The sequence below is a fragment of the Lontra canadensis genome, unplaced genomic scaffold (genome assembly GCF_010015895.1).
Source record: "Lontra canadensis isolate GAN:19392208 unplaced genomic scaffold, GSC_riverotter_1.0 scaffold16, whole genome shotgun sequence".
Lineage (NCBI taxonomy): Eukaryota > Metazoa > Chordata > Mammalia > Carnivora > Mustelidae > Lontra > Lontra canadensis.
This window is the reverse complement of record NW_022631010.1, coordinates 477106-492275: the sequence shown is the minus strand read 5'-3', so window position 1 is coordinate 492275 and position 15170 is coordinate 477106. Positions and strand designations below refer to the sequence as shown.

At 48.5% G+C, this 15170-nt stretch overlaps 1 protein-coding gene across 1 annotated transcript; it reads right to left on the bottom strand.

Annotated features, from left to right (window-relative positions):
- Positions 1-321: 321 nt before the first annotated feature.
- On the bottom strand, positions 322-4910 carry GDF5 (growth differentiation factor 5). The gene is made up of 2 exons (XM_032859352.1): positions 3893-4910; positions 322-1751 (listed from the first exon to the last, which is right to left on the bottom strand). The coding sequence occupies exons 1-2, from the start codon at positions 4515-4517 to the stop codon at positions 877-879; spliced, it is 1500 nt and encodes a 499-aa protein (XP_032715243.1). The 5' UTR covers positions 4518-4910; the 3' UTR covers positions 322-876.
- Positions 4911-15170: the final 10260 nt, after the last annotated feature.

The following is a 15170-nucleotide window of genomic DNA, read 5'->3' as shown; positions in this document are numbered from 1 at the left end:
GGGGATGATTTTAGAGGAAATGAATTTCCCAATTTCCCTCCCATGTAGGAATCCATTTCGGAGGCAACAAGCTTGACTAAGGAATGTCAAATCTGTTGCCAGGCCCCAGAGGAGCAGACAAGAGCTCCAGACCAACGGGTCTTTGGAAGGAACGGGAATGGGGTTAGAGGTAGCATTGGCTCTACTCAGCCTGTACCCTCCCATTTTGCTTCAGGCAAAGCACCTCCCTTCCCTGGGTCAGTCATTCTTTGAGGGGTCACCGGGTCCCCTAGAGTAAACAAGAAATTTGCCACAGTTTTAGTAACAGTTTTGCTTTTTATCTCGTCAATGTACATTTTCATCTAACAGTCTAACAACCTCACACTCCTCACCCCGGCCCAAGCCCTTACCCCCTCCTGCCCACCCCTGCCCAATCAGCATCTCATTTGCCCCAGCGGCAGGAAGGTCACCAGGCACAATGGTGATTCAAAAGAGAGGGCGGCACCTGTGGGCCCTCCCAGGAGAAGCCCTCCCTGGAAAGTCTGGAAACCAGAAAGGCCCAGGTAAGGAAAGGTTGAGGGCTGAGTCTCATCGGAAAGCAAGGTCTCCTGGGTCTCAGCCCCATTCAGAGTCTGTCTCCCTGGGTCTGTCCCTGCCAGTCAGAGCAGCAGAAGGGCAGAAATCCTCAGACAAGGGGACTTGGAGCTAGAAGGGAACCTTGAACCCAGTTCTACTCAGAGAGTAAGAGCAAGGCTGTTGGGAACCCCCTATCATGCAGGCGGTGTAGAAGCTCCTGGCTGCTGCTTCCCAGGTTCTCTGATTCCGGGAGTGCAGGGACGGGCTCTTGTGACCAGCATCCTGGGACATGCCACCCAGGAAGACAGCAGACCAGTGCTGCTACCTGCAGCCACAAGACTCCACGACCATGTCCTCATACTGCTTATAGACCACGTTGTTGGCGGAGTCAATGAAGAGGATGCTGATGGGACTCAGTCGTGTGGGCACACAGCAGGTTGGCGGTGTGGACTCGGGGTCCATGGAGTTCATCAGGGTCTGGATGACTGCATGGTTTGTGGGCTCCAGGTGGGAGCGCAAGGGGAACTCACATAGCCCCTCGCAGTGGAAGGCCTCGTACTCAAGCGGTGCGATGATCCAGTCATCCCAGCCCATGTCCTTGAAGTTGACATGTAGCGCCTTCCGACTGCAGCGGGCCTTGGGGTTCTTGCTGGGCCGTTTGCCCTGGCGCGTGGCCAGTGGGGCCCGCCTTTTTCGCCGCTGGCTGAACAGGTACTCATACACAGTCTTATCATCTTGACCCGAGCGGGCCTTAATCTCATTAAAGAACAGGTCCCGTTTCTTGGTGCGGCCAAATACTAGAAACAGGGCCTTTTCGTGGACCTGCCTGGCAGCCCGGTCAAAGCCCAGGCCACGGAGGTCCACGGCCCGGCCCCGTTCCCAGGCCTCCAGATCCAGGCACAGCTGGGCCGAGTTCTTAAAGTTTCGGAAGAGCTTCCAGATGTCGAACACCTCCCAGCCAGATCCGTCCAGGCCTGGCACGGAGCGCACATCCAGCAAGGCTGCCGGCTGCCGGCCGCTGGGGCAGCTGGACAGCTTCAGCTGGGCAGCCCGCCCGATGCCGGGGGCCACTGGCTTGGCCGTGTCCGAGGGCTTCTTCCGCAAGATCCGCAGCTCGGCCCCTAGCAGCCCATCCTTCTCCAGGGCACTAATGTCAAACACGTACCTCTGCTTTCTGACCACAGGACCTCGGTCATCTAGAGAGAACACCCAGAAGTCATTCCCTGCAACCTCACCAAGAAAGCCAGCCACCTCGGGGCCTCAGGGGAGGGCCACGGCTCTCTCCCCTCTGGAGACAGCTTTCTTTAACCTCTCCCCTATTCTGACAGAGGCCAAGACCCAAACCACCAAAAGCCTTTTTCAAAATAAGGGAGCTTCCTAAACGGCAGAGCAAGTAGGGTTGTTTCTCCATAGATGTGACTGTGATTTGAGCAGTTCCGGGTGTTTGTGTCAAGGACAATGCATATCAGACATGCCTCAGCCTTAGAACTGCCGCTTCCTCTCCCTCCCCATCTCTTATCTTATATGATATCTCATAGGAGAGATAGGTGGGTATTATAATGAGCCCTATTTTTTCCAGAGAAGAACCTGAGTCTGAGAGGAGTTACGTAACTTGCCCCAGATCACCCAGCTAGGAAAAAGCAGAATTGGAACTATAGTCTAGAACTTTTTATACCCAACCCTGAGCTACTCCCACTACACCTTAAGGAAATCTTGATGTTCTCATTCTACAGATGCGACACAGGGAGGGCAAGTGACAATCCAATTTCCCCGGCTTCCTAGTCTAAAGATCTTGTTGTGTACATGTCTTACCCTGCTGGGTGTATGAGCGTGTGTGTGAGTGACAGCTGGGGTGTGTGTGTGTGTGTGTGTGTGTGTGCCCTTGTGTGAGCGTACAATTGGGCTTAAATGTGAATACGAAAGGTAAAGTATAATGAGCGACGAGTGCGTATGATTGTGCTTGTGTGAATATTTGAAGGATATGTATGTATGTGTGTGTATATGTAAGATGATGCTATATGTACATGTAAGAAGGTGTGTTTTTACATGTGTACATGTGTGTGTTATTCAGCATATATGTATAAATACAAGGCTGTGTGTGTGTGTGTGTGTGTGTGTGTGTGTGAGAAACTCTGTAGTGTGTCCAAATCAGCATGCCCTCCTTCCTAAATCCCAGTTTGCCATTGGGAAGCATTCATACATTGCTCTAGAAGGTGACTAATTAGGCCTTTAAACTCCCCATCTCCCCCTCTGCAAGCTCCCTTAGAGCTGGGGGGCACAAGGACTTATTTTATGAGCCCCCAAGGGGTCACAGCTTTCCCTGGCTGGGCAGGCAGCCAGGCCACCTCCCCCACCCCAGCCAGACCTGCTGCCTCCCGCTTCCTCCCACCCTGTCATTCCCCCACATGCCAGCTCTAATGAGGAGCCTCTCCCCATCTCTGGCCCCTCCCCCACCCTGCCAGCCGAAGTCCTAAGCCTCCCAGAACCAGAGCATAAGAGCTATGAGCAACCCTGGCAATGAGTAATCCATCTCCCTCTTCACACTTACAGGGAAACTGAGGCCCTGAGAAGGGAAGAGTCTTGCTGAGATCACACAGCAAGTGGAGAGGGAAAAGCCAAAACAGTAATGCTACGTGAACATAGAGTGAGGTGAGGGGAATGGATACCCTCCCAGGTTGACAATAAAAATGATCGGTGTTTAGGACAGGACATAAAGTGTTCATTTTTGAAGGACTCTCAGAAATCACCCAGTCCACCCCCGCCATCGAGTTGTGCAGATGGGGAAACTGAGACCTCAGAGGGAAAAAGAACTTTCTCAAGGTCACATTGCAAGTTAGACCCTAAGTCTGCCACACCCCACACCATATATTTAAATGTCATTCCATGATTCCAAGATGCCCCATTTACTGCCTTCACCCATCCCACCTCCTCTGTCCCCTAACCTGAAGGCAAATTTGCAGAACCACAGGTATCTGGAGAGTAATTTCTCTCCCTGCCATCTGGGAAAACCTACAAACCTCTGGAGCCTGGAAAGTCTGGCCAACCCACCTCGGAACAGAGCATGGCCTGGTAGGAGTCTTAAAGTGTGGTCCCCAACTCTGCCACCAACTGGCAGGTCTTGTCTCCTGTCTGGGCTTCAGTAACCCCCTCTGCACCTTGCAGGCATTGGCTCTGACCTGGCCTGGGACCGGGCATGTGGGAGATAAGTCCCAGACACCACCCCAGGCCGATGCACACAGTCTCTCCCACCGGTGCAGCATCGGGGCTCTGAAAGGCCCCTCCACGCATGCAGATGCCCCTCCCTCTCAGCCAAGCCCCTGCCACCCCACCCCCTCACCTTGCCCTTTGTCAATAAAGCTGGTGATGGTGTTGGCCAGGCCAGCCTCCAACTTCACGCTGCTGTTGCCTCCCTTTCTGTCAGCATCAGACAGTGTCCTGTACAGCGAGAGCATGTACTCGTGGGGCGTGATGGGGGGTGGGCGGAACGGCTCCTCGGGCTCTTGAGGGGGCCTGGTCTCCCTGGCCTTCTTCAGCAGGAAGGGGCTGGGGACAGATCCTGCCTTTGGAGGTGCCTTACCCCCAGGAAGCTGTCCTTTTGGGGTCACCGTCCGCGTTGCCGCCTGCCTTGTCTGGGGAGGGCGTCCTGGCTTGGGTTCAGGGCCGCCCGATCTTGGGGGCGGCTTTTTGAGTTCATCCTTCTTGGGCTGTGTCAGGCCTCCTGTCTGCCCGGTGCCCCCCTTTGCCCTGGCATTGGCGGCCCCCCCACCATAACTGTGACCCCCTGGCCTAAAGATGCTCCGGGCCAGAGGGGGCCTCTCCTTGGCTTCTGCTTTGGCCAAGCCTGGCCTGGCCCCCTGGGGTCTCTGGCCCAAGTCAGGGGCACCCAACACAGTGCAGATGATTTCCAGGTCCAGCCAAGCCAGGTGCCAAAGCAAGAAAGTGAGGAGTTTGGGGAGTCTCATCCTCTGGCCAGCCTCTGAATGACACCAGAGAGAAGGACGGCAGCAGCGAAGGTGACTCTGGTCTGGCAGGAAAAACCATGAACGGAGTGGACCCTCAAAAGCAGCGGCAGCAGCGGGAGCAGCAGAAGGAAAGGCTTTCTCCTCAGTCTGAGACTCTTTAAGTCTGCCGGGCGTGTGTTTGTATCCAGTCCCATAGTGGAAATGCTCTCGTATCCAGACGTGCACCGTCTCCAGTCAGCAGCTGAAAATAACTCGTTCTTGAAAGGAGAAAGCCGACCGCCCCCTTTCTCCTGCACAACTGACTGAGGGCTTGAAGGAGGCTTGTATAAGGCTGAGGGATTTTTCCAAGAAGGAAGAATGGCGTAATGCTGCCCGTGTGCTCCAGTTTTTTTTTTTTTTAAGTTTTGAATCCTTTCCAGTGAAAATACTTCACACACACACACACACACATACACACACACACACACACACACACACACACACACACGCCTGCAGGTGCTCAGAAAAATCTTTTACAAACCTGAACTCAGGAATTGGAAACGGAATTCCAACCCAAACCAATTTAATTACTCTCTGATGTCATGCTGTCTAAACTCATTTAAGTGCGATATATTTATGTGAAAAAAATCACCGCTGCCCTTTCGAGGCCATGGCTCACGGGGGGCTCTTGGCACAGAGCCCCGTGGCAGGGCTCTAGGCTTACGGGGCCTCTCAGCCCATGGAGCAGACTCAGGGGGTCTTCACCTCCACCTCCAGGGGCAGCCCACCCCACCTTCCTGAGGAGAGATACTAAGAAATGAGCTCAAGATCTTAAGCCCCAGAAGCATGGGGAGTGTGGGTTTTCAGTTAAGTCCTTGGGGTGTTTTAAAGCAGTTTCAACCCCTGCGTCTAGTCTGGGACCTGATTTGTTGTTGGGGGGGGGCAGCACAGATGGCAACATTTACCCACAGTTGCTTTTATTTTAATAAACTTGTGGTGACCCAGAGACAGAAAAATGTCTGTCCCCACTGCACCCCTCCCCGCTAGTGCCATTGATGGAGCTCAGATGATTTCTTCAGGCTTCAGGGGGCACTGCCACCCCCGAGCCCACTCCTTCGATGGAGGCAGGTCTGGGGTGTACCTCACTACCACCCCAGCCAAGACAGACGCCTGAGTTTTGTTGGGAAGGACTGGCTGAGCCCAGAGGCTGCAGCCTCAGCCTGGGGCAGCAGCGGCCCCTTCAGGACGCTAGAAAAATGACAACCCCCTTGATGTTTTTCTGGTAGCTCTGGAAAAAGTCTAAGTTTCAGCAGGACTCCTGGGGAGAAGCTGTTCCCTTCACCTGAAATATCAGCTCCCACAACTGGAGGAAGTCCTCCTCATCCTAAGAGCTTCAGATGAAAATTCGCCTCCTCTGGGAAGCCTTCCCTGATCCCCAGATAGGACTAACTACCCCTTCTTGTACCTGTTGCCATGACGCTTGTTACACTGTAGGAAGCAGCGTAGAAGGAGTAAACAGGAAAGCTTCCCTCTTAACCTGAGATCCTTTGAGCCTGCTTAATGGGGATCTGTTCTCACTCTAAGGTCACCAGATTGGTTTCCCAGCATGACCTGGCACAGAGTAGAAGCTCAGTGAGTGTTTGATGAATGGAGGATGAGACAGGGCTGGAGTGTCCAGGTGCTTGACCAGCCTTTTCATAGTGATGCTCCCGGATCTTCGTTGACCTTCAGAGCACAGAAGCATAACTTGGCCATTTCAAGCTTTCTGTGTGCTCCTGGGCCCACATACCCTGTAGAGCTCCACCTCCCCATCTCAGAGGACCAAAGAACCATCAGACACTCTTTGGGGCAGCTTAAAGAAAGAGCTGAATTCATTACTATCCCCTGCCCCCAGTTGGCCACAATCACAATTCTCGGTTTCCCTTTGGCTTGCCCACACTGAAGCAGTCATCTCTGACATTCCTCCTTCCTGTCCATCCTCCACTGCATCACTATCTTGGTCCTCACCGCCTGTTCTACTATAATTACCTGGTAACTGGCTTCTAAGCATCCAGGACCTCTCTGTTCCAAAGCTCCCCCTCTCTAAAACTTACCTATTGAAAAGTGCCAGCTCATGTACCCTCTCCTCCAGGAAGCCTTCCCTCATCCACCAGAAAATATGCACTTCTGAATTGCCATCCCACCTCTGTGCTCCTGCCTACTTTGGCAGCTCAGACCTTACCCAGTCCTGCCTCTGCCCCCTGTTTTGAACACAGTTCATCTCTTCTACTCTGTGTATGTACCTTTTCCCCATGTTTTAATTTTTTTAATTTTTTTAATTTTTAAAGATTTATTTATTTATTTGGCAGACAGAGATCACAAGTAGTCAGAGAAGCAGGCAGAGAGAGAGGGGGAAGCAGGCTCCCCACTGAGCAGAGAGCCCGATGTGGGGCTCGATCCCAGGACCCTGGGATCATGACCTGAGCTGAAGGCAGAGGCTTTAACCCACTGAGCCACCCAGGCACCCCTCCCATGTTTTTAAAATCATAACTTAAGCCCTGACAACTGAAATAATTTATTGAAATTTCTGTCTCCCCCATTAGATGATGACTAGACTGCACTATATTTATCTCTCACTTATCTCCAGTGCTGGGCACGGGGTCCAGCACATAGCAAATTCTCCGTGTGTGGGATACGGATGAATAAACCTCTAAGTGGCCCTTATATAGTGACTTATGGACCTCAAGGTATAGTGAGTTATGGACCTGTCATGACTTCCCTGATGGACTCTGAGTTTCTTAAAGGAAGGAATTCTGTCTTGCCCCTTATCAGGCACTTGACTAAATGAAGGGATAAATGAATCAAACAACAAAGATGTCCCAGCACATGGTTTGATAAGGAGTAAGGGCCCTTGGAGACTCGCTGGTTTGGTATCCTGGTTCTGGTAGATGCTTTCATGCATTGCATGATTTTTGGAAACTTCTAAACCTCTCTGAGACCCTGAACAAGGATCATGACAGTACTCACCTCCCAGGGTGTTTGCGGAGATTCAGTTAAATGAATCATAAAAGGTATCAGCCTTGTACCTGACAAATATGCATAATAGATACTATTTATTAAGCTGGTAGTCAAATAAACGAGACTCTGGCCCTTGTAGTCCGCTGTACTTTGTATCTTATTTATCTTCCCAATAATCCCACAATGAAGATGTTCCTGGTATCCGCGCTTTGTAGATGAAGAAAGAGAATTTCAGAAAGGTTAAATTGCTTTTTAAGCTGAATTCCTGCTTTGACACATTTTGTGCCAAAGAATCCTAACCTGGTCCATAGAAACACAAGAAGAAGTAAAAGGGTGGTGGGGTGATTCTGGTACTCTTGGTTCTCAGTCAAGGTTTCATCCAATGGCCTGGGACTTTGGGGACATGGAGGAGTCTCAGAGCAGGGCTGGGACTTTGGGGACAGGGAAGAGTCTCAGAGCAGGGACTATTGTTTGGAGATCAGGGAACTCCAGAAATGAGATGAGAGCAGGGAAAGGGGACTTGAGCTTGATGAGAAGGCTCTCTCCAGGGAAGAACCCAGGGGAGCGACGTGGCTCTCACTATAAAGGTGACTAATCACTTCAGTCCCCTCTGGTAATTGCAACCAGATGCTGCCGCTGGCAGGACTTCAGTCCAACATGTTTAATTACTGGGATGCAGAGTCCCTTGGTCTCCCGTGTCCCCCTACCTCCCCTACTCCTGTCAGCAATATTAATGTCAAACTTGAGGTAGAGGACAGGAGCCTTGGGAAGCCACCAGCATAGAAATAATCTTTATGGTTCCCTCTGCCATGCAGAACCTTTAACTTCTCTATGTTTCCCCATCCATTATCTCACTGGCAGTCCACAAAACATCCTCTTAAAGTTGGTGGACAGAGTATTATTATCCCCATTTCGCAGATGAGCAAACAGTGCACTGAGTAATAATAATGACCCTTTGCTTTTTTCAGGCACTTAGCAGTTCTTACAGTGGTTTTATATCCGTGATGCTATCACAGATAGAGCCAGTCCGGCAAAGCACAGTGGCTTACAGCAGAGCCTCTAGCCTCAGCTGGCATCCTGCCTGTGCCTCTAACCAATTCAGTATCCACAGATATTCATTCATTTATGGACTTAATTATTCAGCAACTCTCTGTTGGGTTTCTACCATGTGATAGGTCCCACACCTGAGCACTGAGTTACACAAGACAACCAAGTCTGTGCTTTCATTCTGATGGAAGAGACAGACAAACCAGCAAACAAAAGCATAATTACGGAGAGTTCTAAACGCTGCGAAAAAAAATTAAGTAGGGTCAAAGGAATGTCTGTTTTAGACGGGAATGTCTCTGTGTGGGGGTGAAGTTTGAGCAGAGATCTAGATGTAGTGAGGGAATGAGCCATGCAAAAGACTGGAGAATGATCATTCCAGGTGGAAGGAACAGCAAATGCGAAGGCCCCGAGGCAGGAATGTGCTCCGAGTATCTAGGAACCAAGAGAAGTTGGGATGGCTGAAGCGGAGTGAGCAAGCCGGAGAATGATAGGAGATGAAGTAGGATCATGTCAGGACCACTTCAAACATGACCTTGCAAGCCAGAGAAAGGATGTTGAATTTTATCTTTAGTGTGGTGGGAAACCCAATGGAGAGTTTTAAAAAGGAAAGTCTGATCTGTAACATGATTAAGAGCTGGGCTACCTACATTTAATTCCTGGCTCCCCATTTCACCAGCTGTGTGACCTTAGGTTAATTTAATTTCCCTGTGCCTCAATTTCCTACTATATAAAATTAGAATAATAATAATATGCCTACCTCATGGAATTGTTATCAATTGTAAGTTCATAGAACAGTGTCTCATGCATAGTAAGCAGTACATAAATGTTATCTATCATCTGTAGTTTTTTAAAAAAAAATTTAAGATTATTTATTTATTTATGTGAGAGAGAGATAAAAAGAGAACACAAGCAGGGGGGAGTAGAAGAGAGAGGAGAAGCAGGCTCCCCACTGAACAGGGAGCCCGACGTGGGGCTCGATCCCAGGACCCCGAGAGCATGACCTGAGCCAAAGACAGACACTTAACCGACTGAGCCACCCAGGCATTCCCTCATCTATATTTTTTCAAAAATCACGTCCAGGGAGCACCTGGGTGGCTCAGTGGGTTAAAGCCTCTGCCGTCGGCTCAGGTCATGATCTCGGGGTCCTGGAATCGAGCCCCGCATCGGCCTCTCTGCTCAGCAGGGAGCCTGCTTCCTCCTCTCTCTCTGCCTGCGTCTCTGACTACTTGTGACCTCTCTGTCTCTGTCAAGTAAATAAATAAAATCTTTAAAAAAAAATCAATTTAGAAAAAAAAAAAATCACGTCCAAGGGCACCTGGCTGGCTCAATCAGTAGAGCATACAACTCTTGATCTTGGGGTTGTAAGTCTGAGTCGCACAATGGGCATAGAGATTACTTCAAAAACAAAATCACTTCTCTGGATCTGTTTCTTTACCTATAAAATTAGGATAAAAATGTCTTCATTTATTTATTTATTTATTTTTAAAGATTTTATTCATATATTTGAGAGAGAGAGTGAGAGAGAGCACAGAGCAGGGAGGGGCAGAGTGAGAGGAAGCCGACTCCGCTGAGCAAGCAGGCTAATCCGGGGCTCAATCCCAGGACCCCGGGATCATGACCTGAGCTGAAGGCAGCCGCTTGACCAATGGAACCACTCAGGTGCCCCCGAAATATCTTCTTTTAAGAACTAAATTGTATTTACATATGTAAAGCACCTTTCTTTCACTGACCAGCATACAATAAGGTGCTCCATAATTTAGTTAAAAAAAAAAAAAAAGGATTCAGTTGTTAATATGCTAACCTTGTTCACAAATGAGGAAACTGGGTCTCAGAGAAGTGAAGTGACTGCCATAGTTAGAAATGCTAGAGGCAGGACTCAACGCAGACACAGGACTCAGAATCCAGTGCTCTTCCCTCTAGAAGGAAGGTTGATCTTTCATGGTATCACCCTACATGCTAGGGTTTTGAATGGGAAGAGGGCCCAGAGTCCCTGACCCTCCATGTTTCTTCTGATCTGTGGAGCCGGGCCTGTTCACATCAACGGAGCCCAGAGAGCCCCAAAAGAGCAGAGCCACGTAATCCTCCCCTTCCCTTTCTGGTTTGTGTTGTTTAAACTTCCCAGGAGCTGCCACTCCTTGGGGCTCTCCCCTAGTGAGCTCTCAATGGCTCCCCCAGCTGAGCTCCTCGGGAACTGCATCTGGTCCAAGCCAGGGCCTTCTGTCCTAGGTCCATCCATGCCAACTCCTATAGTCTGGAAACTGTGTGTAGGTGTATGTGTGTTTCTGTCTGTTGCAGGTGTGGGGCATGAACAAAGTAACCATAATTTTTCACTTTTATTCTTTATCTCAAATATTTTTGTTTTAAAAGTAATTTAAAAATCCCTTCAAAATTACACATATTAAAGAAATAATACAAATTTGTGATAAAAAAAATTTGAACAGTACAAAAGAATAGACAGAAAGACCCAGTTCTTCTAGTTTTTTCTGGAAGCAACCACTCTTATCAGTCTCCTGGATAACTTTCTATGCAATATGAGATATTTTTAAAAACTAAAAAAAAAAAAAAAGATTTTATTAATTTATTTGTTGGAGAGAGAGAGAGAGAGAACACAAGCACGAGAAAGAGAGAGCTCAGGCAGAGGGAGAAGCAGGCTCTCTGCTGAGCAAGGAGGCTGATGTGGGACTCGATCCCAGGAACCTGGAATTATGACCTGAGCCAAGGGCAGATGCTTAACTGACTGAGTCACCTAGTCACCCCTTAAAAACTTTTTATTGAAGGATGATACCCATACCGAATATATTCTAATTACAAATTAATTCATGCTTATTGTAAAAAAAAAAAAATTCAAACAATACCAAAGCTTTTTTTTTTAGTTTTTTTATTCATTTGACAGAAAGAGGCACAGCGAGAGAGGGAACACAAGCAGGGGGAGTGAGAGAGGGAGAAGAAGGCTTCCCGCCGAGCAGAAAGTTGGATATGGGGCTCAATCCCACGACCCTGGGATCACGACCCGAGCCCAAGGCAGATGCTTAACCGACTGAGCCACCCAGTCACTCCAGTACCAAAGCTTTTTAATTAAAAGAGACAGTCCTTTCGCACAGCTCCCGGGTCTCCCTCCCTAGGGGTAACCACTGTTAATATTTGGGACATGAAAACCTTGTCATTCTTAAACTCTGAAAGCTCAGATTCTTGCTAGAGTTCTTCTACTCCTCCCTCCCTTCATCTCATCTTATCTCCCATGTTGCAAATAAAATTCTAATAGAGAAGTATTATTTATCCCCATTTTGCAGCTGAGAGATCTGAGGCTCAGAGAGGGCCTCAAGGGCCGGTTGCTCAAGGACACAAGGCAGACCCACAAGTTCAACCCCAGGTGAGTATGTCTGCCTCCAAGCCCAGTGCTCTTTCCACCATGTTCCTCCACCTGATTCCTGTCTGAATCTTGGAGCTTAGTTGCTGTGACACATGAGGCAGCAGGGAAAATCTCAGGTTAAAATATAATTAAGGGCTCTTTTTTTTTTTTTTTTTTTTGAAGAAGGAGAGGACCTGGTCCTATGGGAGCTGTCACAAAACATCCTTTATTGCCCAAGTCCGGAATGGCGGTGGAAGGATGCCGCCCACTTCGAGAAATGTCAAGCTTGAATGAGTTAGTTACTTAGAACTTGACTTTGTCAGTAAGAAGGGGCCGGGACTAGAATAAGACTTGCCCCCTGCGGCAGGGTCAGGACCAGGGGGAAAATTTGCAGCAGATGAAAGGGTCTGTCTTATATCTAATTCTCCAATCCAAGAAAATTCATACAATCCTAGGGACAGAATCAGCCAGAGGAGCTCCTGGAGGAAACCCCCAGCATTCCCTAAATATCCTAGGCTCCCGTACACTACTGTGCCATGCATATTGCTTGGAACGCCCTTCCTGCCTTTCTCTGCTCAGCAGATTTACCCTTTACCATCAGGTTACGGCATCACTACCTCTCTGAAGACAGCCACTCCCTCCTTCCAAAACTTACCACACTGTGTGTATGAAACATGTTATTTTCCTGACTCCCATGTGAGTCTGTGAGCTGAAGCTCTAGGCAGGGTCCATGCATTACTAATCTTTGGGTCTCTTCCAGTGTCTAATTCAGGATTTGGCACATAGTAGGTGCTCAATGAATATCTGTTTAATGAGGAAAGAATACTCAGATGGGCAGCAGCAGGTGGTTCACAATCTACCGTAAGATACTATATACTTTTTGTGCCCCGAGCTCTGATTCAGACTGGTGGCTTGGAGTGAGAAAGGGAGGAATGGGGGGCGCCTGGGTGGCTCAGTGGGTTAATCCTCTGCCTTCGGCTCAGGTCATGATCCCAGTGTCCTGGGATCGAGCCCCGCATCGGGCTCTCCGCTCGGCGGGAAGCCTGCTTCCTCCTCTCTCTCTGCCTGCCTCTCTGCCTACTTATGATCTCTCTGTCAAATAAATAAATAAAATCTTAAAAAAAAAAAAAAAAGAAAGGGAGGAATGGCTGGGATTTTTCCTCAATTTCTTCCCCTCTTGTTGTAGGTAAATATGCCAGTAAATATCCACAGCCACTCAAGGTGTTGACATGGAGAGGAAGATGGGGAAAGGAGTGGCAAAAGTCTTTTTTAAACTCTTTGAACAGCCATAACGTGGCTGGCTTTATGCTTTCCGGGTCGGCTGATGTGTATAGCTGCTCCTGCCCATCATCAAAACTTCATGGGGTGCTTTTACAGGCTCTTTAGGGGTTCCCTGCTGAGCCCCTGTCCTGAATTCCCCCTTAGCAAAGGCATCTCTGTTGCCAGTGGTCATTTGTCTTCTTTCTTCTGGGGTCTCTTTTTCCCTCTAGGAGGCCCTACTGAACAGGAGCCAGGATGGGCCTATGCAAGCTTTCTCTCACTTAGCCCACATCTGGCCTACAGAAAACATTTCCCGGGGTGCCTGGGTGGCTCAGTAAGTTAAGCAGCCAACTCTTGATTTTGGCTCAGGTCATGATCTCAGAGTTGTAAGGTTGAGCCCCAAGTTGGCTCCATGCTGGGAGTGGAGCCTGCTTAAGAGTCTCTCTCTCCCTCTACGCCCGCACCCAAAAAACAAACAAACAAACAAAACATTCCCTGACAAATTCTGGGAGAGCAGGCCAACTCCAACACAGCAGCACTCTCCTGGGTCTGCCACCAAAGCAGTTATCAGGCTTATCTCTTATTGCTAGATTTCCCGGGCAGGAGGAAGATCGAGTCCCTGTGTTCTCCAACTGCAACGGGGGATAGATTTGGCACCTCAGACCCTTCTGGAAGTTCCCTCTTCCAATTACCTGGCTTGAGCAGTTAAATCTTCTCCAAGAAGGGTGGGGACTCACAGCCAGAAATAGCTCCACACAACTTCTCTATCCTCCACTCTCTTAACCCCATAGATAAGGGATTTAAGAACTTTAAAATAGGGGCGCCTCGGTGGCTCAGTGGGTTAAGCCTCTGCCTTCGGCTCAGGTCCTGATCTCAGGGTCCTGCGACCGAGCCCTGCATCAGGCTCTCTGCTCAGTAGGGAGCCTGCTTCCTCCTCTCTCTCTCTGCCTGCCTCTCTGCCTACTTGTGATCTCTGTCTGTCAAGTGAATAAATAAAATCTTAAAAAAAAAACTTTAAAATAGATTTTAGGCTGTTAGGGGAAAAAGTATTTTTTTTTTTTTTTAGCACCTCTCTTTGAAATTTCACATATATAATTCTAAAAAGAAAGAAAGTCAGTCAGTGCAGGCAGCCTCTTGGCATGGGAAAGGGAGAATATCTATAAATAACAAGCAAGGCTGGGGTGCATGATCCATATTTTAGCCCCAGGAGAGAGTTAGGATACAAAGCATGTTCCAGAGATATAATTTGGAGCATAAAGAAAGAAACCCAGTTCACCTGGAGGGAACCAATGTTGGTTTTCTTTCCACAGATCCATCTTCTCTCCCTTCAGTGCAGGCTCCTTTGAGGACCTCTCCCTACTCTGGTTCGTCAGATAGATTCAACATGGCCAGATGGATTAAGTCTTTCCTCAGACGGCACTAGGGCCTCAAGCAATTCAAGTGATGTGTATGATTATTTGTTTGCTTGTCCCAAAAGTTCCTGGCACTTTGAAGAACATTTGAAGGCTGATGTATTCTCAAAGTCTGGAGAACCTCTCGGGGGGAATATTAACCACCTTCACACATCACTGAACTCCACTTTCTGCTCTGGCCCAGACAAAATACCCAGTTGTACTACTTTACGTTTTGATACAATTTCCAACTTTCTCTTAATACATTGTATTATTATCCATACTAGTACAGAATAGGCATTCTGTACTTGTTTGCTGGATGAATGAATAAACAAACAAGGGAATGAATAAACAAACCCCCCCTTTGCAAAGACTGAAGATTAGTTTGGTTTTAATCCCCTTCTACTACATTTACCCTTTATTGGTAGTATGAAACCTATATTCGCTCCTCATGGTCTTTAAACATATTGAATAGTTTGCTGATGGATTTTACGTTATCAATCTTTGTAATACTGAGGCTGACTTGATTCATCCATTCAATGGATGCTTATTTAACACCTACCAGGTATCAGACTCTGGGCTAACTGCTGGGAATAAGTCAGATATAGTTTCCTCGCCTTGTGAAGCTTA